Raw genomic sequence first — 27521 nt, forward strand, 5'->3', positions numbered from 1 at the left:
TTTATATGACTGGGGGGAGTAGATTCATTTAGACTGACATATTCATCAGGATGCAGCCATGTCCAAATCTATGTTGTAATCTGAGACTAGTTCATTAACTAAAATAGCCTTGATGACAGTGAACTTATGTGTAAAAGACCACATTTAAAAGTCTAGTTTCCTGCGTTGTTTCAGAGGTTGTGTTAATTTGTATTAGATTATTGTGTGGAATTCTCGCTCTGTTATTGTTTAATTTAAATAATTGAATCGGACGGTGGTCAGGCACAATCTCTATTAAAAGACATTTGCGCGAGAAACACTTTGCTAAAATCAACGAAGTCACCCAGACTGACCTCACGCAGCTGGCGGAAGTGACGTCGGCTGTTGTTGTCGCGAGGGGTTTGCTGGGAGAGTTTTTAGCGGGACGCCATTTTGCTCCTGGACGCGGAGGGAGAGCAGAGGAGGTTGAAGTGATCGAGCAGCTGCACGCGTTCACAGGTACATTCTATCCGCCGTGGGTAAGACTCAGTGTTGTGGTGATGGGCCGTGGAGGCTGACGTGGCTGTCAGGGGATCTCATCCCCGCCGAGATGTGGATAAAACGCAGCACCAACTGACGAGCTAGCCGTGTAGCTAGTTCAGTAACTGACCGGGAACTGTCCAAACACATGCAGCGAAGTTGCCCGCAGCGGTGTCAGTTAATTGAAGTGCTACCGGACGGCGATCACCACCGGTCTGAGGGGACAGTACGTGTCAGTATCGATCGTGAGCATGTCCGGCGAGCTGGTTGTTGGAGGGTAGTGAACATGACCTCCTTCTGCGGGCTGGTTAACGCCGCTTCACTCGGCCTACACCGGAGAAAACCCTGACATGTCATTCTCCGTCACTGTGTTCGACCCGGATCTGTCTTCCGGCCACTAAGATGGACTAAGACACCCTTGAACCTGAGCGCACATGTATTGGCCAACTCCTGCACAACTAATGGTGTTAAACCACACAGTGCTGAGGTCCAGTTGCCTATGTGCGATGGCTGGGAGTCAGCCCTGAATCTTAAAGTCATCATTGTGTGGAAACTGGAATGTGGTACCTGAGCACGATCAGCATAATGAGGGGGAGGACAACCCCATCGATAAGAAATACAAACTGCACCACCAGTCAGGTCCATCCTAGTAATCGATCACCTTCAGTCTGGTTGGACCATCTCAGCTCGTAGTTTGACTTTACCTGATATATGTGTTGGTATACTAGACAGTATGTTTTCTTATTGTTTTACGGTAAATGCGTCACAAACGTGTATCAGACCTGGGGGGGGGGGGAGTGCGTCTAATTGTATACATACATCATACAAATGGCTCTTGTATTGATCTTTATCAGTGTACCATCCCACAATGTGTAATGTTCAGGATACATGTTGCAGCTGAATACTCCTCACCTCACCCTCCGTTTCCAATGAGAGAGAACATGTTGTAGCCGTCAGTTGTCATAAAAAGCACAAAAGATGTCTAGTTTGGACAACTGTAACAACAAACCATGCACCTTGCCATGTGCATTTAGTGTTTTTCTTCTCCAGTTCTCGCCATAGTCTCATCAACACACCCCAGCCATCAGATATTTCAGAAACCACACTGTAACCTCTGATATGTATATTGCTATTTGTATTGGATCTATTTTCCTTGCATTTTGTAGTGATGTGGCAGAGCCCCCCCAAACAACTGAAATGAACCTAGTATCTGGAACAACCTGCCTCTAGAAGTTTTTCTGTATTTGTACCAAATGAATGCGACAATACTTAAGTCCCAAGAAATCTGCACATTGACCCACAATGTAATTTTCGATACCTCCCAAGATGTTGGAGACGATTGTCTTACATCCTCAACACTTCCTGAGTGAATTGCATCGAGATGCTAACTGCTTGTCCACCCTTACTCCTCAGACACCATGGCGACTGAAGGGAAAGACGGCTTCAGGATGAAGAGCTACAAGAACAAAGCCTTGAATCCTCAGGAGATGCGTCGAAGAAGAGAGGAGGAAGGTGTCCAGCTGCGCAAGCAGAAAAGAGAGGAGCAGGTAAACCTTGAAGCACTTCATTGAAAACCTTTCTAGGTTAAGGCTCTGTGGGCATCTACAAGTGCACGTTTGGATCTTGTGTATGCAACAGTGTCAAATGGGGATGTCGGGATTAACCTCTTTTACCATAACAGCGGTTTCATAACCATAACATTTTAAAGACTACGCTTATCTACCGATTGTGTCCTGCCTCTCGCGAGACATGTAATGTGTGCGATGGGCTTGTTTGTGTGTGCGAGCAACCTAACTGAAACCACAACTGACGTCCAGCCTTTAAAACTGGAGGAGTTCACAGCAAGAGGAAAAATCCCTATTTACATTCTGTTTCTCTCTCTTCCTATTAACAGCTATAAATGAGTTTTAAAGGTTGAGTGTGTAAGATTTTGGTGAAAGAGATCTATTGGGAGAATTGAATATAAAATAATCCTAGTGATGTTTTCACTCGTGGGCAATCCTCTAAATTGTGAGAATTGTTGTTTTCTTTACCCTAGAATGGGCCCTTCATTTTTAAACACTTAATATTTACATCAAGAGCAGTTTTTAAAAAGTCCCACTCCAGCTTAATACCCCCAGTTTAAAAATCGTTGTTCTCGAAAATGACACATTCAAACGGGTTGTTCCGATAGAGTCTCCAAAAATGGCTTAAATCTAACACCTGCAGTCCTTGCTTAATAACTGGGATCTATGACTAGGCTACTATCCCCCTACCAGCAGGTTAATCATGTGACTTTGACTCTTCCCACAGCTTTTCAAGAGGAGAAATGTATCTGTACCTACAGGAGAAGAATCGATGCTGGAATGTCCAATTCAGGATCCAGACATCAGCTCCACAGTACCTGTTGCCGGTGTAAGTGTGTGTTTGCTGTTGAGTTCTATCTTTCAACTTGTCTGGTTTATATTTGTATCTATAGCGCTGCCTGGCTACCAGTGATTTGAACACGGGTATGATTTTGAATATGAACCTTTTTCGCAGGATGGGATAATAACTCCAGACATGATTCAGATGATCTTTTCTGAAGACCCAGACCAGCAGCTCATTGCTACTCAGAAATTCAGAAAATTACTCTCAAAAGGTTTGTCCCGTATTTCTATGCAGTAAATAATTTGACCTGTAGTTTAAGTCATAATCTCTCACAGCGTTATTAGTGTCTACTTGTTGTTCCACTCTTTCACTGATGAAAACAAAAGAGATTAGACAATATAGTATCAACTGTAAGGAACAAACACACAAGTATTACAATTTGAGTAAAAACATACAAATTCAAATCCTGATATTTTTTGCTGAATAGATAGATACATTTTGGGTGTGCACCTGTGTCACCAGTGAGCAAGTGGAAGAACTTAACCGCACTGATGGTGTCATGTTACGACTTGAATGCACACGCATGCAGAAGTGCATGTGAACTGGCTTCTAATGTCTTCATGCATATGTGTTGATTTAAACCACTTTCATTCTTTTGATCGGTCACATTGAAGAAGGGATGAGTTCTGATCTGTTCTCCTGCACAGAGCCTAACCCACCCATAGATGAGGTCATTTCCACTCCTGGTGTTGTGAATCGCTTTGTGGAATTCCTGAAGAGGAGTGAAAACTGCACACTGCAGGTGAGAGCGCCGCACACAGCCTCTGATGCTGAAACAATTCAGGTTACACATGAGAGCTATGGTTTTGGACTAGATGCAATGTGAGCAGTGTCCAGAATTAGAGTTTTGGCTCTGAGATATGGATCATTTATACCAGTGAAATATTAACTAGACAAGCTTCTATATAAAGTGCCTTGAATATGTAATGTTGTGATTTAGTGCTATAAAAATAATAGTGCATTTTCTGGTATTAATTTTCTTTGAAATAATACTTCAGCATGGTAAAGAGTAATACTTAATATTATGTTGTTGTTTTTTTAGCCCTTTCTATTTAATCATGGTGTAAATGATTGCCTGTGGGGTTATTTCAGACTGACTGAAGTGATGTGTGTGTGTGTTTGTTTTCTAACAGTTTGAGGCAGCCTGGGCACTGACCAACATTGCCTCAGGTACCTTCCTTCACACCAAGGTGGTGATTGAAACCGGAGCTGTTCCTATTTTCATTGAGCTGCTCAACTCTGAGTATGAGGATGTCCAGGAACAGGTGAGAGGCTAGAAGAGAATGTGTTATTATAGACATCGGACAATATTGTTTCAAAAGTGAATATTGTCTGTTGAACGATGCTGACTGTGTGTTTTGTTTCAGGCCGTATGGGCACTGGGGAACATAGCAGGAGATAATGCTGAGTGCAGAGACTATGTGCTGAACTGTGGGATCCTGCCGTCTCTGCAGCAGTGAGTGTCCTTCCTCTCTCTCATTGGATGTGTCAATCATTACATTTCAACGTTATATAACAATTGGATCCTGTTTTGTTGTGTCCAGGCTACTTGCCAAATCCAACCGTCTCACAACAACCCGCAATGCAGTGTGGGCTCTGTCCAACCTTTGCCGGGGGAAGAACCCTCCACCGGACTTTGCCAAGGTGAGTCCTCTTATCAGGAATAAATTGGAATACTGTACCTCAGTATTTCTGCTTTCAGCGTTAACACTTGACCATCCAGCGGTGTTATTAAACTGTCCATATGTCTCTGTTGTCCTTGTCTCTCGCGTGTGTCAGGTGTCTCCTTCTCTCAGTGTGTTGTCCAGGCTTCTGTTCAGCAGTGATCCAGATGTGCTGGCTGACGCTTGCTGGGCTCTGTCCTACCTTTCCGACGGCCCCAATGAGAAGATCCAGACGGTCATAGACTCCGGGGTGTGCCGCAGACTGGTGGAGCTGCTCATGTAAGAAAATGACAGTTGTACATCCAGCCCCGGTTTTATGTTTGGGCTGGAACGTTGTGATGTTGTTGTTTCACATTGCTTCATTTAACCGTCGTCGCCTCGGAAAAGACGTGTTTTTGAACTGCCAGTCAGACGAATAAACATGAAAGAGTCTGTCCAGTCTCAATTATCCCTGTCTCTCCTCTCTCATCTCTATATATTTAGAATTCTCACAGGAATTCACAAAATAATACAGTTTTTCCATGTTTTAGGATAGAAAATGTCACATTTTAAAACGTCATTCACAATCTCAACACTGTTTTGTAGGCACAGCGACTATAAGGTGGTTTCTCCTGCTTTACGTGCTGTGGGCAACATTGTTACAGGAGATGACATCCAGACTCAGGTACAAGCTCCTGATTCCCCCACTTTATTTCTTTACTGGCTCTTTTACCAGTGATCAAACACAGTATTATGATATTAATGATAGAAAAATTACAATCTGCTGTCTGTTTCCATGTTTGTTTACTCAGGTAATCTTGAACTGTTCAGCACTGCCGTGTTTACTGCACCTCCTCAGCAGTCCCAAGGAGTCCATCAAGAAGGAGGCGTGCTGGACTGTGTCTAACATCACAGCAGGAAACAGGGCTCAGATTCAGGTAAGTGCCGCCCTACTTGGGTTTAGTGTTTCATGTCTGAAGAAAGGTGGCCAATAAGTGCAGCTGACAATATAATTCTTCCTTGTAGAACGTGATTGATGCCAACATCTTCCCGGTACTCATCGAGATTCTTCAGAAGGCCGAGTTCCGCACAAGGAAGGAGGCAGCGTGGGCCATTACTAACGCCACCTCCGGGGGCACTCCTGCACAGATACGGTGTGTTTACGGGACCAATTCACGGCTTCTCTCTGACTCTGAACAAGACCAGTGCACAGACAATTCAAGATTTGATTGTCTGCTTTAGCTTTTCTGTCAGTTGCTAATGATTTCAAATCAAAAAGACACATTGTTACAGTTTGGAAGTCTTATAAAAATGATAATAAATAAAATATATAATATCTGCAGAAACAGAGTACTTAAACTTATAACATTTGTCCTTGTGTTAACAGGTATCTGGTGTCTCTGAATGCCATTAAACCCATGTGTGACCTGCTGACTGTGATGGATTCCAAGATCGTGCAGGTGTCTCTCAACGGTCTTGAGAACATCCTCCGACTGGGAGAACAGGAGGCCAAACAGAACGGAACAGGCATCAACCCTTATTGTGCTCTCATTGAGGAGGCTTATGGTACAACTCTCCAGCACATCACACGTGTCACATCCCTGAAATGTACAAAATGGTCAGGTTTTGACACATTGACTGAGCTAACCACCAATCAGGGAGAAACGAGCAGTAACCATGCGTGTCACAGACAGGGTAACACAAACTCAGGGCAGCTTATATCAACTATAAGCCTCGAGTTGGGTTCGTAAAAACTGAAAAACCTACCGTTGGGTTCGGGTCGTTTTCTCTCGGGATTGAACTGGTTCAGACAGAGAAATGCAACCTGACCGGCTCTTTGCTGCATAGCACTGTGGTTTGCTCCATGTGAGATATTTTAAACCAAGACAACGGCGGTGTCCCCTTGTTTGGGAACATGAGTCTCCTCAGTGTCCCCGTCTGGTTCAGACACTCCACCCATCTCTGTAGGCTTAAGTGTCTTTTTTTTCTGACAATGTCTCATCAGGCTTTTATTGATCAGCTTGACCACATACCTTTCATGAAGGCAGCAGCTGAAATAGTATTTAAGTGAGCTTACTTTAAAGATTGCCCTCTAAAGTGACAGCTGAGGAATCTACACACAGCTCTATGGTGTCTTCTGTGTCACTCAAACTATCAACTTCAAATCCACGCCTCCATTTACCATTAGAAGGATTCTGTCATATAGCAGATTTGCATGTTTTTTTTTTATCTGCCTTTTAATCCTGCTTTTTGTAAACACAGATTCGGAATGTTTCCTGAAGAAAACACCTTTTAAAACTTAAACTCTTAAATCTGTGTATGTGTTGTTGCACCTCTGCAGGCCTAGACAAGATCGAGTTCCTGCAGAGCCACGAGAATCAGGAGATCTACCAGAAGGCCTTTGACCTGATTGAGCACTACTTTGGCGTAGAGGAGGAGGATGCCAGCCTGGCTCCACAGGTGGACCAGAGTCAAGGCCAGTTTGTCTTCCAGCAACAGGAGGGGCCCATGGAGGGTTTCCAGCTTTAACCCGACCTCCTTCCCCCTGGTCTCTGAGCCTCGGCCTGCTGGCCTGCAGACTCTCCTGGGATCTCATCTCTGCTGGGCCAGCTCCACCAGCTCCTCCCCACATGGCCAATTCTATGGCTTCAAAACAATGCATACTCTGTAGAGACGCAGAGATCTGTGGATAAGGAGATAGAAAGTGACAGCTCATTTGGGTCCTTGATTCCGTTTGGGACTGTGGGAGCCTGAATGGAGGTGTCAGCTCTGCTGGTTTCCTCTCCCTTGATGAGAGGGCCTATGCCATGGAAAGCCAATTCACTTTAAGAAGAATACTCTGTTTTAGCGCTACAATATGATATTCCTTTGACTTCCTGTGATATTTTCTTTATCATTCTAAATGAAGTTAATATTTATGTTTCAATTAGAATCTACTGTCTCCAAATCAGCATCCATATCCCTTTTTGAATGTGAAACTACCTCTTTAGTCTTCAGAGAGAAATAAAATTAAAGAAGTGGGGGGAAGAAAAGCCCTAAATGAACAGATACAAAAAACATTACGCATCAGATTGTTTATTTTTTATTTTTGGTTATGGCTTAAATCCAATCTTGAAAGATTCAGTGTGTAGTGGCTGACATGTCAGCAGGCTGTGGGCAGGCATTGGACGTAAATACAGTATTACTGTACATCCTGGTCTTTCCATACTTCTGTAAGACTGAAGCGGCTGCATGTGCTCTCTGGGTTCTTTGTCCTCTCCCCTGAAAACACCTGGAGACTCGAGGTATTTTTATTTATTCGTCTTCTGAGAGCAGTGAGGGAGCCCCTGAGTGTCTTCTGAAGACAACGGCTTCCTGGATCAGGTCACAGCCCTACTGGCCCGAGTGAGACTGTGACAGTGTCGGCTGCGACTGCTTTGTTTTTGCTGCTTTTTTTGGAGTGGTCTTTATTTCAGAAAGCAGTGTGAGAGCAGGCCGGGTCCTGTCAGTTACACAGTGCAGTCTGTGCAACAGCCCTGTGAGTTAAATGAGATCTGTTTTCTGTTTGTCTCTCTGAACAAGCCTCATGGTTTATCTTGATTTCTTTCTGGCTGCAATCATTTCCTTCTTGTGATGGGATTCGTCAACTGATTTTGGAGGTTTTGTATATTATATATACATGTAAGAAAGTGTAAAAGTATTTAAGTGGCAACAGGAAGGTGTGATGAGAGATTAAGTTTTCTGTCTTATAATACATTACTAGTATTTTCAGTCACTGTGTTCACACACCACTCATCCTGAATCACCACTTTTCTTTTTCAGTACCCCAGACAGTTTTTTAGTTTTGAGGGTTTTGTTTTTCTTTCTTTTGAGCTGTTGTACCTAAACCATTTATTTTTCCGTGTTCTCGTCTCATGGTTAGTCTAAAGATGGAAGCGCAGTGTTTTTGTTCCTACTTTTGGCTCCACCCCTGAACTATGATTTGACTGTTTTTTTTTTTTTTAATCACGCGCATTTAAGTACAAAAACATTAATTGGTGGAGAACCAAACCTGAAATGAATCTATATTTATGTGAAAAAGAAAATGTTTGTAATGCAGAAATTACATCAAGCACATTGAATTGTGTATAGTTTTCTAATATTTCTGGTTTATATAATTGCATAATTTTTTTTTTTTCTTTTTCTTTCGTTTTTTGTGTCCTTGTTTTCCCCTGAACTTGCAGTGTCGTTGTGGCTCTCAGTAGAAATGTGTTAGAACTCCAGCAGCTCGTGTCCAGGAGTAAGCTGCTGTATGCAGCCACAGTCTGTGCTTCCTAACACCGACTGGATGACGGAGGTGGGACAGTGAACCTGGTACCGGCTGTCTCTAGTGATGCCTGTGGGGTGACGCACGCTTTCATTGTGTAACAAGAATTAATAAACTGATCTGTTGGCTGCAAACCTTACACACTTGCATCAAAGTTCTTGTTTGTATTTGAATTCTCATGCTCTTGTTTTAACTGGTGAATAGAGCTGACTGCTGTTGAGTATGTCTACTCTCCCACCATTCAGAGGGACATGTTTTTTACTCCTACGTTTATTTTATTTGACAGCTATAGATAGCTTTTTTCCAGATTCCAGATTTATTAGAAAACCCAAAAGTATAGATAAAGCATGAACTGCCAGTGCTTGTTGATGGGCATCTGTTATTACCACACTCTGGGCAGAGGGGGAGCAGGCAAGGGTTGCAAGTGGAGAGCACAATGGACTCGGTGTAGCTCCTTAAGAGTAGCATTGTAGCAGATGGGCGAGAAACACTCGACTACAAAACCGATGACACTAGCACCTGTAATGTCGCCAGGCTGAGGCTATAGGCACTCTACAACTGGTCCACTCCCAAATCCACCACACAGCAAACTCAATAGTGCTAATGTAGCTACACTTACACCAATCAGAGGCCTAATGGTGAGTAAAACACATCTGTCTTCCCCAGGTGAGAAAACCCACAATACTGGTCAGTCAGTGCCCAAGTTACAAGAATTATATCCGATTTAGGATTTTAAGAGGAAAACCAAACGTACGTATTAACTTATGGGGGAGTGGATGTTCAATGTCTTAATATAATCATGAGCCTGAGGATGTATATAAAAAAGTACAAATGGCTAATAACTAATACTTTAACCACGGAAGTTGTTGAAGTATTTTTAGGATGTTTGAGCTCCTCACGACATGTGTCAAATGAAACAATGACATACCCATCAGGCTGTTAATCCTTAAACGTCACTATATTCTTAAGTGTGGGATAGAATGGATGACAAGCCTGTGGAATGTCAGCTCAATCATATCTTATTACAATGTGACGCTTTTTCCTCAGAGCAGGTAACATTCCTCACAGCTGCGCAAGAGTTTCCAGTTTCTGTTGATCACCTTGGCTGGTACTTTCCGCTAAACAGCCGCAGCCGCTAAACAATGCTCTCCGGGGATCCTGTGTCTTTCAGTTGTCCAGTTATCGCAACCTCACTTTCCCGTTTCTCAAAAACACAGGGGTAGAGCAGAAGGTCAACGGTTTGACTCCCGTCTTCTTCACTCCGCATGCTGAAGTGCACACCCATTGCTAGACCAGGAAACTTTATTGGCTGTCATTAGTCATCACACATCAGCTGCTTCCACATAAACTGAAGCTAAGTATTTACAATTGAGAGCCTATTTGACATACATAAGTGAACTCGCCCACCTGCTCTCACATTGTTCTCTCCTAAACAAACAACATTAGGCTCATGCATATTTTACATACCCTGCCTGACTTCCAAACATAACATTTTCAACCTAACAACTTAAACCTTACTCCAGGTTTTGTCATCACGTCTGCCACTGTCTGATCTGTTCGACAATATTCCAAGTTTATATTAAAGTTCTTCACAGTTGCCCTTACAAAATTATATTTTATGTCGACATGCTCGCATCTCGCCAGTGCTATTGTGCTATTTATCCTTGTAAACCTTAGATGGTGTGTATTGACATGCATCAATGACTTCTAGTAGTTGTACTAGGTACATACACTCTTGTTCTGTTGCAGCTAAAGCTATATCCTCTGCCTCGCAAGTTGAGAGGGCAACAGTTGGCGGCTTTTTGGTTTTCCAGGATATCAAAGTACCATTCTCATTTAGGCTTACACAATAACCAGTTTGCCCACAAGACCAGAATAAATACAGGCCATTTACCATCACTTCAAGAACAAGGATGTTGAGAAGAAGCTAGCTGTGCAATCTGATGATGAGTTGTCACGTTTTCCATGTTATTTTTTTTTTCTTATCGTCTTATTTGATGTTGCACAACAAGAGGGATGAGTTCGGAGCAGGGGATTTTTTTTACTGTGAAACCTGATGACGAGCAGCACCTGAAGGCTTTTACTTCCCATCGGGACTGATCACGTCATGTTGTGCAATACTTTCGGTGTCCTTTTGATTTTCTGTAGCAGTTAATTAAATTGTGTCTTTGTTTTGTCTCTGCCAGCATCACATAATTATGGTGGCGGATTAAATAATCTTCACAAACGTACACACAGATGAAACGGATAACGAGAGGACGAAGTCACTCTGTGGTTTTACAGCAGTTTGACATAAAACTCAGACACAGCCATGATAATAATCTGGTCTGTGTAAATAACAGAGCTGGGCTTTCTGCCTCTGTTAGGGGACTGTACGTCCAGAACACCTGTCCATACAAAGCCTCTATGAACTGGCATAACATCAATAGAATGAAATCCTGCACTTCTGTCCTTTAATAACATATCATGTCAATTAACTTTTATCCAAAGGGATTGCCAATTATTGCATTCAACATCTATGAGGGGCCATTCTGGGCTCAGCATCTTGCCCAAGGACACTTGGCACGGGCTGGGATTCAAACCACGACCTTCTGGTTGGAGGAAGACTGTTCTACCGCTCATCCACAGCCCCCCCTTTTAATGTGGGCTCCCATCAAACACGCTCAAATGACTGGATCACACAGCATTCAATCCAGTTTCTCTCGAGCCTGAAACATGGAATCCAAAGTCAATTGAAGTATTTGATTTCACCTTTTTTCCTCCAGCTGTTCTTGTTTTAGTTGATTCATTTTCTTCAAGTTAAATTGTATGAACTCGTGATTTTGCATTTTGCTTACAAACTCACTTTTATTGTGCGCTGAGGTACCCAACAAGACAAGTGTGTATGTGTCCAAATGCAGACTTTGAGCAGCTTCTTGTGCAGTCTGTTGTATGTGTGAAAGTCCTACCACTCGATCTATGAGACATTTTAAGTGTGGTCTTAAGAACTTTAGCTTTTCAGGCCCTCTCAGTCAAGCAGCTTACTCATATTCACACGATGTGGAGGAACCTGTTTGGCTGCAGAGAGTCCTGCCGAGCTGTCACCCTCACATCTGGTTACCTAGAACGGCTTCTTGCCTTCAGGTTGGCTTATCTTGAATTGCTCATACTTGTTTGATTGTTTAATAGTGTAAAAAGTTCTCAATCAAATAAGTACTACATTTTATTCAGGTGTTTTCCTTAGAAAAGATTAATGCCCCACCAACGTTGGACACATATCTAACAAATAACATCCCAAAAATCTGAAATATTTTTGGCAGAGCCAACACTGAAAGGTGATGCAACAATGTTAAGCACTCATGCAATGTTAATGGCTGAATAATAGTTTGCTTTTATAGTCTTGGTGTCCAACATTTCACACTACGAGTCGCATACGCCCATCACACACACAATCAGATGGTGCTTCTATATACAGCGCTTCTCTATCAATCAACCAATCACTCACTGACAGCAAAGCCACCGGGGGAAATTTGATTTCAGTATCTTGCCCCAGGACACGTTGATGTGTTTGTCTTGACTATGTGTCTAGACAGTTGTTAGTTATTCCTCATTACTGAAAACAACGCGCAGCCTCATCAAAGAAATCACCTTTGTGAGAGTTTCTCACCCATCCCACAGACACAGTTAATGCTGGTCATTGTGGTTATATCTTCTCAGGACTTCAGCAAAGGACCATTTCAGTGGCCATTTAAAGCTTATTATCTTAATAATGATTCGTAAATTTGATTGAAAATTCCAGAGAATGGCCGGAAGTGGTGTTTTATTCTACCACTACATTGATCAAGTCACCAGTTTATCATTACCTTGTAGCAGAGGCAGTCATAAGTTAGATACCTTCGACTTATTTATTTACATAATTCGTACTGAATGAAACTTCAGACCAGGGTTAATGTTAAGGATATAAATCAGTCAGAAATGAGGCAATGTTCCTTATTGTTATGAAATTATGTTTGTGATGCATTCAAACATTTAGCGGACCCACTTTATCAAACATGATTCATAATTTACTGTCCTAGATTGCCCAAAGCATGATTATCATGCTTTGGGTAATCTAGGACAGTTACTTAATTTTCTGAAAGGTGAAATGTGCATGTAGGGTCTTCCTGGATTTAAAAAAAAAAAGATAAACTACAGAGGTGTAGCGTTACTTCTGCAGTTGTCAGACTTGAGTTAATGGTCAAAGCAGTTTGTCCCTGTCTGTTTAAACTGATCGTCTGGTTAGCAAACTAGACCATAATCAGTCAGCTCTTTAAAACAGAGATGATCCAAAAAGAGTCCGCCCTGTGTTCTGCAGCCACTGGTCCCACCAAACATGTGGAGAAGTCAATGGGGTGATCGATGATGATGAGTCTCTTATCTGCCAGGACCGTCTGTTTCCTGACTCGCCCAAGTGGAATGATAAATAACTGAAAAGAATCTGTTATTGTTACTTGCTGTTGATTGAATTTTGAAAAAAAAGTGATAGACCTTTAATAGAACGTTTTAAATACATGTTATAATTTCTTTATTTAGGCTACGGATCTTTATGAAAATTATGTTTACATGTTAAAATAATATACATTTTCTCATTTATTTTATTTTCCTTTTTTTTATAATGCTTAAAAATAAGTAATATTGATATTGACAAGCATAAAGCAAAGTGACAAAGACCTAATACAAGTGTCCCATTACAAAGTGACCTCTCCCAGAGGATTAAATTCCGGCAGAATTTTCTTTTTCAGCACCATATGTCCCATGTCTCCTCTGAGTATGATATCTCCATTATATATTCTGCATTAGGGAAAGGTATAATTTGTTGGTCTGATTTGAAAAACAGATATTGGAATATTTCCCCCGATTTCACCCTACCTTTTGTTTTGCAAAGTTAGCAAAGAAATGTTCAAGCCACGCCTGTTGTTGCATTACACATGAAAAATGCTCCAGTGTCTTTCCCACAATTACATATACAGGGGATTAATAAAACATCTTTAATGTTTATTGGCCCATACCCAAAGGCAAGGTATCAGTTTCTCTATCGGGCCGGAAAAATGTAAAAGTTAAATAGCTGCGTCCCTCCTCACAACCCATTTTGAGTAATGACAGTTATATGCTGCTTCTTCTGAGGAAGTGTTGTGTTGCTGGCCCTCTGTGTAAGCTTGTGCTGCTCGTTCCCATTGTCACTACTCCATATTCGAGGGAACCAGCTGCAGGTAGAGAGGGGGGCAGAGCACAGATGAAGTCCCGACCGATAGACTGTTTCTCTGACACTGAACTCCCAGATATGGAGATAGATTCAGAGGTTTTGCTGGAATATTGATACACATTGTTTCTGAAAGCACTCGTGGTGTTTTGTTCCTTCCTGAAAATGATAACGTAGCACTTTGGTAAGAAATGACAGCTGAGGATGCCGTAGTTGGACATGAGAATGACCACCATCTCCACAGCCGAAAGGTAAACTCCTGAGGTGGAAACGTAGACTGGAACAAAGAGCATCCAGGAGATAAGGTAGAGCAGCATACTGAAGGTGATGAACTTTGCCTCATTGTAGAACTGTGGAAGTTTGCGGCCTTTGAAGGCACAGATGAGACACACAAGCGCTAGGAAAGCTATGTAGCCCAACATCACCCCGAAGGCCACATATGAGCCCTCGTTACACTTCTCCAGTATAGTGGTTGGTTGCAGGACGATTTCATGAGATGGGCTCTTGATGACTAGCCAGCTGATACAAGCAATCACCTGCAAGGCCACACAGAGGCTGGCAATGACATACGGCTTGAAGAGCCTCCGCAGAACCCCCTGCACTGCAGGGTTGAACTGGAAGGCCAGCAGGATCTGCAGGGTCTTGACCAGGATGCAGGAGACGCACAGAGTGAAGCTGAGACCGAAGAGCACCTGTCGAGCCTTACACTGCAAACTGTTGGGCCGACCGACAAACAGCACGGCGCTGATGTAACTGATGACCAGAGAGAATAGGATGACGTGGCTCAGTGGCCCTCCGGCAGCCTTCACTACAGGAGTGTCGCGCTGATGTAAAAACAGAGCTGACACCATCAAAGCCAGGAGGATGCCCAGGGCAGAAAAGGTCAGGAGCGCCACAGCAAATCTGTCCTGCCAGGAGAAGAAGAGCACGACTTTGGGGGTGCAGCTGGAGCTTCCCTCGGCCGACCACTCTCTGCTTATGTTACAGCTCAGACACTGATCCATATCTGCAGGGATGGAGGATTACAAGCACAGGTACGGATTAAAACAATAACAGATCCTATCTGACTCAACACAATCCCACACCCATCCTGGTGATTAAGATAACTTGGCTCTGGGTAAACATAAGCACGAGCATAACCAGGTAAGTGAGAAGCGCTTAGTTTATTTTAAAAGATGTTTATCAGTTTACATCACTTCTACTGCAAAGCGGGAAGTTCTCAGGCATTCAGATCTTTATCAAGTTGTTGGCAGATAATTGTCGTCACATGAAGCGTGACTGGGAAGGAACTTCAGTTTCTACAAATTCAAGTGTCACACCAGCTCACACTTTGTGGTTCTTAGTATTCCTGTTTTTTCAGTATATTATTGTGAACTGGTATGCATGTTGAAAAATGAAGAACAGAACTTTTCCATTGTGGTCACTTAATTGAAGAACTGATTATGAGGAGAGACTTGTCTATTCAGGGCACTTGCCTTAGAACCAGAGGAAACTGGTTCTAAATTGAGTCCAGCAATCCTGAAAGTCTCTCCTCTGCAGGTCACTACACTCTCTTATGGCTACGGGACTAAACCAACACCTTTTGTTGTCATGCAGTAGGATGCTGACACAAGATAATTTACCCAGGGACGTACTGGATACACTCCAGTACGGATACAGAAACCGGACACACTAATGTTCTGTTTATACTGCAATGTGTGTCTGCAAGAAGGCTGAATTCAGGTAATCTGGGACATTGGGTAATGTGGGAAACCTAAGCTTCAGTCTGTTCATTTCCTGTTCTAAACAAATCTAGTCAACAGGACTTTTACTATAGATCACCATGGACATCATGTTACTGAGATCACATGACTTCATGGGGCTCAAAGAAAGGGGCAGGGCCAGTTTTTATCTGAGGCTTCCCCTTGGAATTGCATAACATGACTCAATGATATCGGATTCTGACAAGGTTAATGTTGAGGATATTAAATCTGATGGAAATGAAGCAGGGAATGTGCTTTTACTCTGAAGACAAATGCAGAAGAAGGCAGATGCAGTTACATTCTAATGCAAAACTAGATTATTGATAAACTGATAAATTACTGATAAACTACACATCTTAAAACCCAATGTTATAGACTTGCTTTCATGTGATGTTGGGTTTTTACTGTGTTTGTTTTCAGTTTTCATTGCACATTTTATTCTACTTGTTCATTTTTTTTTATTGTTATGCGTTTTCATTTACCTTTCCTGCTTTGCTATTGAAGCACTTTTTTAAATCTCTCTTTTAAAAAGTGATATATAATAAAGTGAATTATTATTATTATTGATATCCCCCCCTTCGTTGCTCCTTGGATGTGATAACATCTGGGTTTCTGTACTTGTAAGCACACACATCCCTAAATGACAGCTTTTCTTTACTGTGCACATGAAGTAAATGTGTCCAGTGAATTCAATGTGTGTGCAGGGGTGATGTACCTGATTTATTCGAGTAGTAGTTTGCGGTACAGTTGATGCACTCATAACAACAGGTGTGTTGACCTTCGGCAGTTTTTTTGAACTCTCCAGGGACGCAGCTATTGGAGCACTTGGAGATGATGTGCTGCAGAAATCAGAGAGATTACATTCAACACTTCATTTCATTATTCTTCTCTTATTTTTTTATTATATTTCTTGGAACAAATCTATTAGATTTTTCCTTAATTCTACTCTTGTATATACAAATATACAAAAAGTAGAATTTGAAATGTTGTTTTCAGCTTTAACGGTCTGCATGTTTTCAGTAAACTCATTTTTCAGTATTGCACGTTAGTTTGTTAGTGTGTAACGCTCCTAAGGGCAGCAGGATTAGGGCCTACCTGAAGGTCCTGGATGTGCTGGGTGCTCACATTGGTGTAAGTGAAGTCGTTGGTGGATGGGTGGTATTCAGCCACAACCTCAGTGAAATGATTATTTCCTCCATCTGAGCACCACATTGTCAGGTCGTAGCCCAGGTTGATGTCACCGCTGCTGTCAAACTTATAGTTTTCTCCTCTAAATTCAAACTCTTGGAATAACAGAGGTTTCAGCAGCTACAGGATAGAAGACATTTCATTATCAGCTCAGTACCTTGGAAAAGTCTAAACCACACTATCTTGATGTGACAATGATAAATAGCCCTGTGCAGAGTCCAACTCCTTTCCCTTAGGCTGTGGGTTCTGCTGCTCACTTGTTGAACTTTGGCTCAACTCAGGCCTCTTGCCAAGTTGGTGAAGAGCACCGGAGCCAGAGACCTCTGGGTACCTCCACAGCCTTGTTTTTTTTATACACCTTCTGGACACCTTGAATGCATACATGCATGCAGCCTTCAGTAAAATTCAGTGGTGGAACAGGTGGTAAATAGTCTCAACCCTGGATTTCTGGTTAGTTTATCTAGATATCATATTTAGTGTGGCAAGGATCTGTCTCCACAGCCAAAAATAAATCCTTGGCTGTTGACTGCCTACAGAACTAAACCCTCATTCTAAGACTAAAACTAATCCACGTAGACCCTGTAAATGCAATGCAACACAAGAGCACACACACACACACAAACACACACACACACACACAAACACACACACATATATGTGTGTAATTACCTCCCAGGGTTGCATCGTGCCTGGTGATTTGCTGTCTCTGCTCCTCCAGACAGAAGCCACCGCCTGAGAAGTGGCACTGACAGCCATCTCAACACTAAGGATAGTGGCGGCATGAGTGTGTTGCCTGAGATGTTGCACAGCTTCTGAAATAAGCTTAGTGTCCTCAAACCCTTTACTGGCATTTAGCTGCAAATAGAACTCCTTCATGAAGGGGTTATTCCTTGTAAATTCAGGTCCAGCTGCCTCCAGCCGGCTCAGGTAGTCCTCAATTGATGACACTTCTCCACTCTTGAAGGTGAAGCCCACAACGTGTCCTATGTCCCTCAGAGTCGCGTTTACATCCACAGAGTTGCTGGAGGACCAGCTGTCACTGGCCACCCAAACTCTTCTCATTGACTCCATTCTCTGTCCTGCTCTCAGTGTCTGATGCTTCAGCTCCTGGAAAATATACCTCATGTGAGTTGACTTGGCAAAAGACACAATGACCTGCACCTTGGGATTGATGAAGATGGTTGTGGCAGCGACCCGGATTTCAGAGTAGACATCATGACTGGTCACAGACTGAGGTAGAATCGATTTGAAAGCCACACATATCCCCTTTACAGAGGCCTGGGACACGAAGCTTTCCAGAGCTGATCGGCCATAATCTCCATCTGTGGTAACTACTCCCACCCAGTTCCAGCCGTGGATGTGGAGCAGTTTGACCATGGCAGCTGTCTGAAATTCATCATTAGGAACAGTCCTCAAAAACGAAGGGAAGCGGCTCTTATCACTCAGAATGACAGCAGTTGATGAATAGCTGATCTGGAGAAAAAAACAGATGATATCATTTTTAAAGATGTGACTTCATGGTTGAATGCATGAAGTTACTTTGGATAAATGCGTCAGATATATGATATGTAATGTAATGTAATGTAATATGTATCTACTCAGATCTTGAGTTTGCAACTCACAACCTCTAATAAACTCTTTGCGACTGTTCCTATATGTAAGTTTCAAACTTTTTTGTTTGGTCATGGTTTTGTTTGGTAACACACTGCTTCACCTGTAACTTTCCCAGCAAACAGGTTAAGATGCATACATGTCTCAATTCAGGGGCTGCCTCCTACAGAGGACACATGGGGCCCACGAAAGAGGAGGTCGATGTGGAGGCCGAACTGAGGTTATATGGTCTGGTTTATAGAGGATATTTTCAAGATCTCCGTCAACAGAGGATGCAGCTTTATCTGTGGCTCCTCACTTTGAATATGTCCTGGCCTTTGCAAATGGTCATTATCATGAAAGGTACGGCTGCTGATATTCATCAGCTGCCACTGAAAACCTGTTCTGCTGCTTTCTATAACAGTCACCTCTATGTGTGTCAGTGTTGCCACAGACGGTCAGCGGCTTACTTGAGGAATCATCTGGAGTGTCAGTTGCCTGGCGATGGCGATGGATACTTCAGAGTGAGAGGCACCTATAACAGCCATGACCGGCTGTCCACAGGCAGAGGTGTTGCCCTCTGTGTAGCAGTTGTCCCGCTGCATTAAGTCTCCTGTGTGCCTCAGAGCTGTGCTGGGATCAGCGCAAGAGTCCACAATTAGGTACCCCAGAGTGAGGTTCATAGCCTTGAGCAGAGGGGACGTATTCATGACCTCGATAGCATTGATCATAGCCAGAGCCAAAATCAGGCCTCTTTCGCTAAACCTGTGAAAACAATACAATTGTTATTCCAATAATAAATGCAGGATGTATGTGATAGAATGGAGACTGTGAGGGACAAGAAGACAGAGAACAAATAACTGTGTGACTAATATAATTTTTTTTATACAAAAAATCTATTTTGTTTACTTGAAATCTCTACATATGAGACAAAGGTTGAATTGGGTGTGTTCTTCATCAAATGAGTCTAACCCACACAATAAGGAGGAAAAGTTGACTCGACTCTGTGAATTAAAATCACATCTTGAAGTATCAGTGAGAAAATCTTTGTATGTTTCCTAAAATGTATTTGTTGCCGTACTTCAGTTGAGTATTACCATCTCATAATATAGTTTCTCTTTCTATTTTATCACATCATTTCAGAGGGAAAAATTTATTTTTATTCCACCACATTTATATGAGAGCAACAGCTCGCAAGTACTATGCAAATAGTAAATTAACAAAAATATTAATTTAACCCTGACCCCAAGGTTTGGTACAGTGTATTGTAACTGTGTTGCTGTTTCTGATAATAATTCACATTTAAGCACTATCAATATTATTATCAATATTTAAATATACACATTGACAACTTTAGTACTTTTACACTTTGAATACATTTGGAGGATCACTTTGAGTTCATGATTGTTACATTTATATGTTATGGCACGTTTGGAAATATGCTGTCACAACTTCAAGTCTCTGATAACATGTTTGAGAAACACATTGTTGGATAATGGATTTGATTAATCGGGATGATCTCACCTGATACATGGCTGTGGTTGTAGTGTGAAAGAGTTATTTTTTTCTTCTACAGCCTCATTAATGGGAAAGAGTCCTGCGATGACGATATCTCCTGCAGCAGTAGCTTCCATCATCCTGGTATAATGTAAAGTGGCATGTCCTGTATCCATAATAATAAGGACAACTGTGATATGGAAGTAGATTACAAGAGCAACCCAGGCCATATCACTATCCTCTGTGTTCGCTGTCTGAGCTCTCGCTGGTTTTTCACCTCTGGCAGAGTGATACTCTCCTTTTTAAGCATCTTCCCAAGGCTAAAAGAAAAACTCTCTCTTGCTTCCTCATTCACACTTATCTCTTCTCACATTCTCCCCTGCAGCCCTGCCCACTCCATGACTGACAGAGAGGGAGGCATTGTTCTGCAGCTTTCCTCATGTCTGCTCTTGTGCCTCCGCATTTCGCAGCCCACAGCACATCTTCAAATGTTGTCTTGTGTAAAAAACGAAATGCATCAGTTTATGATCATATACCAGAGAAAAAGATTAAAGCCCCACGTTAGAGGAGCTTCAACTAGGCAAATGAATCCACCATTGCAATTACTGTTGAGGCAGATGAACAGTTAATAGATTGAGTACTTGGAAGAATTTATATTTTGTATAGTCATTGACATTGTCTATCAATTTCATCAACACCCTTTCTGTGACATTAATAAAGTCATGTGACTTCATTCGCATTATATCCATGCTAACTTATTGTAAAAGTCCCGTCGACTTTTTAGTTAGAAAGGGAAGTAGACATAATGGAGTTTACATAATGGAGTTTAGTTGTCCCACATTACCCAATGTCTCAGATTACCAGAATTCACTCTCTATATAAAACACACACGCACACAAACATACACACACATACGCACTCTTGTCATTCCATTCTGTTAACTGGGCTGTTCTCACTGTTCCAGTTATTCCAGCTGTTCTGTTTTGTTAAAGTATTGTCTTTGTCTTTAGTAGAAATTTAATAGAGAATAAGGAGTTTATCAGATACATCTTTCTAAATGAGACTCTTCCAAAGAGTGGGATCCCTGACAGAAGAGGCCCAGTCTCCTCTGGTCCTGTAGGCACTGAGGACCTCAGGTTACGACCGGGCACGTATGATGTCAAAAGTTTCTAAATGTAGTTAGGTACGAGTAAGCCTTAACAGTTAGCAATAAAATCTTCACTTCAATTTTAAAATATTGCAATCTAATGAAGAGAAGCTAAATTCGAGTAGCATGCTCTCTTCTGATTTGATGAGGAGTCTGGCTGCTGTGTTTTGGATTAGCTGTAATCTATGAATAACAATCTCAGATTTCATCAGGTTAAAAACACACACTTGAGTGTTGGTGTGTGTATGCCTTTTATCCCCTGCCCCTGGAACCAGCTCACTGATTCCCAATCTTCCCATCATCTGCTCTCCTACCTGAACCGACTTGTTAGTAAAGATTATAGCAGATGACACTTCTGAGGTGTGGTTCTATTTTACTTTTTATATACGGTGAATGGTGTCTAAGCAGTGACTTCGTTCCTCTCCGTCCATCAGGGGGCAGCACCGCCCGGAAGAACTCAGATTATCGAGCCCTCCGGACTCAGCGAGTTAGTGACGGAAGAAGAAAATGGAGGCGGCAGTGTTCATTCTGTCGCTCGTTGACTGCTGTGCCCTGATTTTCCTCTCGGTTTACTTTGTATCCTTCCTGTCTGTGCGCTGCTGGGTGTGTGCGGAGTGGGTCGGTTGATGTCAGCGGGCACATGTGGAGCCGCGGACCGGGGGTCGGTGAGCCCGGTGTGGAGTGATGTAGTGTTTCCTGGTGGTGGAGGTGTAGTCACAACAACACGGTCCTACAGGTCAGGAGGACAGTGAGTCAGCACAGACACAGATCCACCAACCTTTCTGTCTGTGTAACTATCTCCAACTATCTGTAACTATCTCTATCTATCTCTCTCTCTCTCTTTCACTGTCTATCTACCCCCCCATGTCTGTCTATCTATCTATCTATCTATCTATCTATCTATCTATCTATCTATCTATCTATCTATCTATCTATCTATCTAACTATTTATCTCTCCCTCTATCTATCTATCAGTCTGTCTGTATGTATATCCATCTAAGTATCTATCTAACTCTCTCTCTCTCTCTCCCTCCCTCCCTCCCTCCCTCCATCTGTCTATCTCTTTCAATATTTCTCTCTCTGTCACTTGCTACCTTTGTCTCTATGTATCTCTCTTTCTCGCTCTCTCTTAATATCTCTGTCTCTTTCTCTCTGTCCGTCTCCCCTATCTACCTCTGTGTAGCTTTTCTTCTCTATCTCTCTCATACGCTCTTCTCTCTCTTTCTTTGACTCCAGCGCTGCTTATCGTTATCACTGTTAACAATAAATAATTATGATAATAACTGGTGTTCATAAATAACGTCAAACCTCTATAAACCTCTCTTCTCCCAAACCGGTTGAGGCAGATGTTCGCCCACACTGAGTCCAGAGGTTTCTTCCTGTTTAAAGGGAGTTTAACAGGAAGTGCTGCTTGTCGTTTGAACCGTTGGGTTCTTCCTTAACTTTGAAAGGTCTCCACCTTACTTTAAAGGTTGGGTGCGTCTTTCACACCTTTATTGACTACAGAACTTTGATCATTGACAGCACTGGGCCTTATCAAATGCTTTTGGCGAAGAGCCCCCGATGCAAAAGCAGTGTTTCTCGAGACGGAAGTGAAAGTTGAGAATGGGATTAGGGCATCTTAATAATTGCATGGAGACTGTAAACTCTGGAAGCATATGGAAGGAGGATCCTTCTCTTGTGTCAACTACTGAAGAGAGACTTTCTCAGGCATATTGTGAAACACGCATCAAACTGTTGTGCGCACACGCAATCAAAATCCGTTACCAGCAGCACGTGAAGAAGTTGGTCATCCCCTGTGCCCATTCCTGCTTGTGTCATTTGTTGTGATGTCTCAAATCCGTTTGTTTTGTCCGGTTGGTCGGAGCCGATAGAAACAGAATGAAAATCTACATTGTGTTTGGCCTTGACTGAAAGCTCAGATTATCACCCTGTCTGATCTAGAATGTGACTACATCAACGCTAGAGCCTGCTGTTCCAAGCTGAACAGAGTAAGTCATGGTAGTCTGGATCATTACTGATACACATACAGACACACACTCACTCACACTCACACACAATTAAATCTATAATTATACATGTATGCTGCCTTTTGTTGTGCCTTATTATCACAACTTTTTTAAAAAGCTACTGTAGTGAGAATATTACTATTTGGCAGTATAATTTTTTCTGATGTACCTGTTGTATGTATGTTTGTGTGTTTGTTATGTTGTGTCTCCAGTGGGTAATTCCAGAGATGGTAAGCCAGTGTCTCTCCACGATGCTGATGTTGGTGTCCATGCACTGGTTCATCTTCCTCCTCAACCTGCCTGTAGCAGCCTGGAACATTTACAGGTCTGTTTCCACTCGTGCTGTAATAACAGAGACTCTCCTGCAGCTTTGGGCAATATTAAAAACACGAGTACAGTGTGAGACAGTCATGAGATGGTTCTGTAGCTTTTACCATAGGAACTCATTCATTATCTCTGGTTGAAATGAGCCATTGAACACTCTGAGCAGGGCTTGATTCTCCTACACACATGTGATAGAGCGTGAAGGTTTATTTGATCCAAAGCTGCTTCCGGACATGCACTGGGCTCGGGACATTCTCTGGAGGGGCTTTGTGTGTGAATGTACATGTCGGCGTGAGAGCCTCCAGACTTTCTGCGGAGTTTCTCCGGACAGCCCCCGAGTAAAAAGTCTCAGAATGTAAAACAACTATCTCAGGATGAAAAAGAGCATCACACACATTTGGTTTACTGTAGGTAAGAGGGCAGGGTTTATGGTGCAGTGAGGCTCCTTGGTGAATACTCCTCCCGTCCCTGCAGGCATGTGAAGGTTCCGCTGGGAAACATGGGCGTGTTTGACCCAACTGAGATCCACAACCGAGGTCAGCTCAAGTCCCACATGAAGGAGGCCATGATCAAACTGGGTTACCACCTGCTCTGCTTCTTCATATATTTGTACAGGTGGGAGCGTCAGCACCGCAGACACACTGACATAGAATGACAGGCTGGCGTCTTGCAGCAGGCAGCACACTGCCTGTATGATAATAGTCTGTTTGCACACTGGCCGTTTTGTATTAACACTTTCCCCCCTTGTTTTTGCAGCATGATCTTGGCTCTAATCAACGACTGAAGAACTCGACGAGCTCTCAGATTCCAAAGCCGTCAAATTCCAAATGTCAGGTTTTTCTGTTTTACCCCTCACATCCTCCACTGTCTGCATCAACTGTTCCAGAAAAAGTTTACAGTATCTGCAGTTGCACTGAGCTTCATGCTGTCGTCTGTGTTGTCACAATCCCAGTGTGTTCACTTGGACATGATAATAACTTGATATTGAACCATTTAGCACATCAGTGTCATCATTACAAAATTCTGTTGTCAGGGACTTGGCTCATCAGTTCATTTTCTTCAGCTTTTATCTGCAGCACTGAATCATTTCAACAGAAAGTCAAACTTTGATTACATTGGTTTGAGGACTCTGAAAGATTGGGTAGCCTCTGCATTTGTCTTTGTGTTGTGTATGTACTCGTCAGTCTTATCCAATGCTTTTGTTACTCCTCCATCTCTCTAAAATCCCACAGTTCCAACATTCTCCCAGTTTACTGTAACCCAACGGACTTGAAGCTTGCAAAAATGTTCTGATCAAAGGATTTGTGAAAACTCTGTTATTGTGACAACACGGGCGATGATCAAACAGTGGATCCCTGCCTGATCCTATTCTTAGCCTTTGTAAGACCTCCAGCATCACACTCCATCACAGATCACCAACGCAACACTATTATCCCCACCGACACACACAACCACTCACACACACACCTCTGGGCAGAGTGAAAGACAATCACACTAACCAGGCACTCCTCTTGTGTTGTATCTGAAAAATGTCACATCTCGGCTGGATGCTCTCTAAACTGAGAGTGGCAGTTTGGATTCAGCTTCAGTCACGCACCAATGCAGTATTTACTGAACAACTTTTATACTGAAGATGTGACAGTCCGTGGGTGAGCTGGTGTCTCAGTTCTTGACTCGGAGGATGGACGTGTGCACTCTGTCGTGACTGTTCTGAACGACGAGGGGCTGCAGTGTGAGCTACCAGAGCAGGGATCCTGGAGAACTGCACTTCAACAACTTCATGTCTCATTCATGTCTTTTTGGGAGGGTAATTTGTTTCATAAATAAACATGAAAGACAAGTTGTTTTTGTCGTTGTTTGATTATATTAATGTCAGCCCTTTATGGTGTAGTAAGTAGCATTCGTCCACTCGCGCACATGTGTATGCACCCACAATTTATTCTGTGCTTTTTCATCACCTGCTACAACCTTCAGGTGTAATCTGGGGTTCAGGACATTTTTGAATGCAGACTAGAGATGCGAGGGATCGAACCACTGAACCTGTTAGTGGACAACCCTCTCTACAGTGGCACATCCGCCCCTAATGCTGCCACATGACACATCTTCTGATAAATATTTCATACCACTGTTTCCAGCTCTAAAAAATAATAAATTTGCCTTGCAGATAGCAGAAATACAGTCCTCATTGTGATTGGAGACTAACTACCAGCATTAATGTAAAAAGTACTGTTCATAATCTGATATCAGACGTCCTCATAAACTTGCACCAGAGATACAATAATCCTGAACGAAGGCTTTGTCAGTGATAATGAAATCCTGTCACACTCGTGTCTTTTTGCAGCGTAAACTACACTGACACAGTACAACCAAAGAACATATGTATGAGAACATGTTGCTCTGCTATTAATTAAAGGATGATTCAATGGGATTGTAAATATTTCAGGACACAGTGTTTAAAAATAACATAATTAAAATAACATCTGCTGTATATTTTATATCACATCTTTGTGTGCGTAATTTGAGTGATTTTGCCATAATGGTAGCGGAGGGGGAGAGATGATAAACACAGTTTATCTATTGTTGTGTCAGAAGATAAGAAAAGAGTTGCAGCAGAAGAATTGTTGACAGTATCAGATTAAAGATTAAGGAAAATATTTTTTTTTTAAATAACTCACAATCAGTTTCTATTTATTATGTAAAACAACATAATACTGCTGCTGAATGATACTGTAACTGAGATGATCTGTTAAGAATGAAACTATAAATAGCTCCTGCACAGAGTCTGAACCAATGTAAAAAAAAACATTCCCACACTTCACTGGATCATAACACCGAACGGATACAATCAATTGATGATGCAGAAGAGGCGAATCAGGATTCCCTTTAGGTTTCAGGTTGCGGAACAACGTTTCTCATTTATGGAGATAAGCATCGAGCCAGAGGTCTCCTGAGTTTTTCAGTGACCTAATGAAATATGAGGCCGTGAACAACAGTTAATAAAAAGTCCCTTTACACTCCTCCATGTTCCAAGAGCGTTGAAGGAATATTTATTTCGTAGAACAATTGGTCATAATAAGATTTACAAATCTTATTATATGTTTTATATGTTGCTACACTCTGCTACAAAGCATGTATCTCTCCTTTTGGAGCTTTGTCCGACTCAAGACAGTTCCAACCTTAAATGTCCATTCTGGCATTAAATTACGTGTGCGTCACTATAGTCAATTGGACATATGCCTGTGGACATCCCCGAAGACTCGACACAGAGGTTTCACCTGGTAAGGAATCCCATACTTCACACAGAGTGCACGGACCCGAGCAGCAACCAGGTGGTAGTTGTGATGTGGCTTCATGGGAAACAGACTTCAGTGATAAAAGAAACAGAATGGGACTATATTGTATCCCACTTTGATTTTACATACTTGACTATAATGAAGATTGTACAACTAATACACAACTCAAAGCTGAAGTTAATTAGAATTCTTGATTGTTCTTTTGTAATAAAGCATGTGTACTCAGAGCGGCATTAGCTGAAATATTTGTTTTATATCACAAAGAAGCGATAAATGCAGTAAATGTGAACTTCAGAAGGCTATTTACAATGAGTGAAAATCAGTTTTTTGCGATTTGGACATTTACAAAAAGTCACCCTCGAATGAAATGATCCTACATAAACAATGAGAAAAGGAAAAGATTTGTATTTTTGCTATAATAGAACAGGATTTTCTTAATTTTCATGAGATCAATCCAATGCAATTCAACGACTGTTTGATGTCCTGGCTCCTAAATGGTGAAGTGAGCTCCCCAATGACATCAGGACAGCAGAAAGTTGATACATCTTCCACCGCAAACTAAAAACACATCTCTTACGACTATACCTTGAATAAAAAAATAACTTTAGTTTAAACCAAAAAATGTAATACCACTTAAATGGCACTTACTTATAGCACATTGTAGTTTGGCTTTCTTGA

At 42.1% G+C, this 27521-nt stretch overlaps 3 protein-coding genes across 4 annotated transcripts; 2 read left to right on the plus strand and 1 right to left on the minus strand.

Annotated features, from left to right (window-relative positions):
- Nucleotides 1–391: 391 nt before the first annotated feature.
- kpna5 (karyopherin alpha 5 (importin alpha 6)) lies at nucleotides 392–8974 on the plus strand. 2 transcript variants are annotated; one of them, XM_062399111.1, is made up of 14 exons: nucleotides 392–477; nucleotides 1912–2045; nucleotides 2791–2892; nucleotides 3019–3118; nucleotides 3522–3649; nucleotides 4041–4172; nucleotides 4275–4363; nucleotides 4452–4551; nucleotides 4687–4850; nucleotides 5157–5235; nucleotides 5363–5488; nucleotides 5577–5704; nucleotides 5938–6116; nucleotides 6892–8974. In XM_062399111.1, exons 2-14 carry the CDS (start codon nucleotides 1917–1919, stop codon nucleotides 7077–7079), a joined length of 1644 nt encoding a protein of 547 aa, XP_062255095.1. In that variant the 5' UTR covers nucleotides 392–477; nucleotides 1912–1916; the 3' UTR covers nucleotides 7080–8974. The 2 variants fall into 2 exon arrangements, with proteins under 2 accessions (XP_062255095.1, XP_062255096.1); XM_062399112.1 differs by having other exon boundaries at nucleotides 3555–3649.
- Nucleotides 8975–13396: 4422 nt separating this feature from the next.
- gprc6a (G protein-coupled receptor, class C, group 6, member A) lies at nucleotides 13397–20350 on the minus strand. The gene is made up of 6 exons (XM_062398533.1): nucleotides 20098–20350; nucleotides 19044–19338; nucleotides 17653–18456; nucleotides 16891–17103; nucleotides 16511–16634; nucleotides 13397–15059 (listed from the first exon to the last, which is right to left on the minus strand). Exons 1-6 carry the CDS (start codon nucleotides 20298–20300, stop codon nucleotides 13957–13959), a joined length of 2742 nt encoding a protein of 913 aa, XP_062254517.1. The 5' UTR covers nucleotides 20301–20350; the 3' UTR covers nucleotides 13397–13956.
- Nucleotides 20351–21698: 1348 nt separating this feature from the next.
- cnih4 (cornichon family AMPA receptor auxiliary protein 4) lies at nucleotides 21699–25392 on the plus strand. The gene is made up of 5 exons (XM_062399831.1): nucleotides 21699–21793; nucleotides 23140–23208; nucleotides 23439–23551; nucleotides 24025–24165; nucleotides 24307–25392. The coding sequence occupies exons 1-5, from the start codon at nucleotides 21725–21727 to the stop codon at nucleotides 24332–24334; spliced, it is 420 nt and encodes a 139-aa protein (XP_062255815.1). The 5' UTR covers nucleotides 21699–21724; the 3' UTR covers nucleotides 24335–25392.
- The last annotated feature ends 2129 nt before the right edge of the window (nucleotides 25393–27521 follow it).

The sequence above is a fragment of the Platichthys flesus genome, chromosome 11, assembly GCF_949316205.1.
Source record: "Platichthys flesus chromosome 11, fPlaFle2.1, whole genome shotgun sequence".
NCBI lineage: Eukaryota > Metazoa > Chordata > Actinopteri > Pleuronectiformes > Pleuronectidae > Platichthys > Platichthys flesus.

Coding starts and splice junctions, on each gene's coding strand:
- gprc6a (XM_062398533.1), bottom strand. CDS start 20,300: ATGGCCTGGGTTGCTCTTGTAATCTACTTCCATATCACAGTTGTCCTT. Junction 18,457..19,043: donor CACTCCAGATGATTCCTCAA/GTAAGCCGCTGA, acceptor TTTTTTCTCCAG/ATCAGCTATTCATCAACTGC. Junction 15,060..16,510: donor CTACTACTCGAATAAATCAG/GTACATCACCCC, acceptor CCATCCCTGCAG/ATATGGATCAGTGTCTGAGC.
- kpna5 (XM_062399111.1), top strand. CDS start 1,917: ATGGCGACTGAAGGGAAAGACGGCTTCAGGATGAAGAGCTACAAGAAC. Junction 2,046..2,790: donor AGCAGAAAAGAGAGGAGCAG/GTAAACCTTGAA, acceptor CTCTTCCCACAG/CTTTTCAAGAGGAGAAATGT. Junction 3,119..3,521: donor CAGAAAATTACTCTCAAAAG/GTTTGTCCCGTA, acceptor GTCACATTGAAG/AAGGGATGAGTTCTGATCTG.
- cnih4 (XM_062399831.1), top strand. CDS start 21,725: ATGGAGGCGGCAGTGTTCATTCTGTCGCTCGTTGACTGCTGTGCCCTG. Junction 23,552..24,024: donor GCAGCCTGGAACATTTACAG/GTCTGTTTCCAC, acceptor CCGTCCCTGCAG/GCATGTGAAGGTTCCGCTGG. Junction 24,166..24,306: donor TTCTTCATATATTTGTACAG/GTGGGAGCGTCA, acceptor TTGTTTTTGCAG/CATGATCTTGGCTCTAATCA.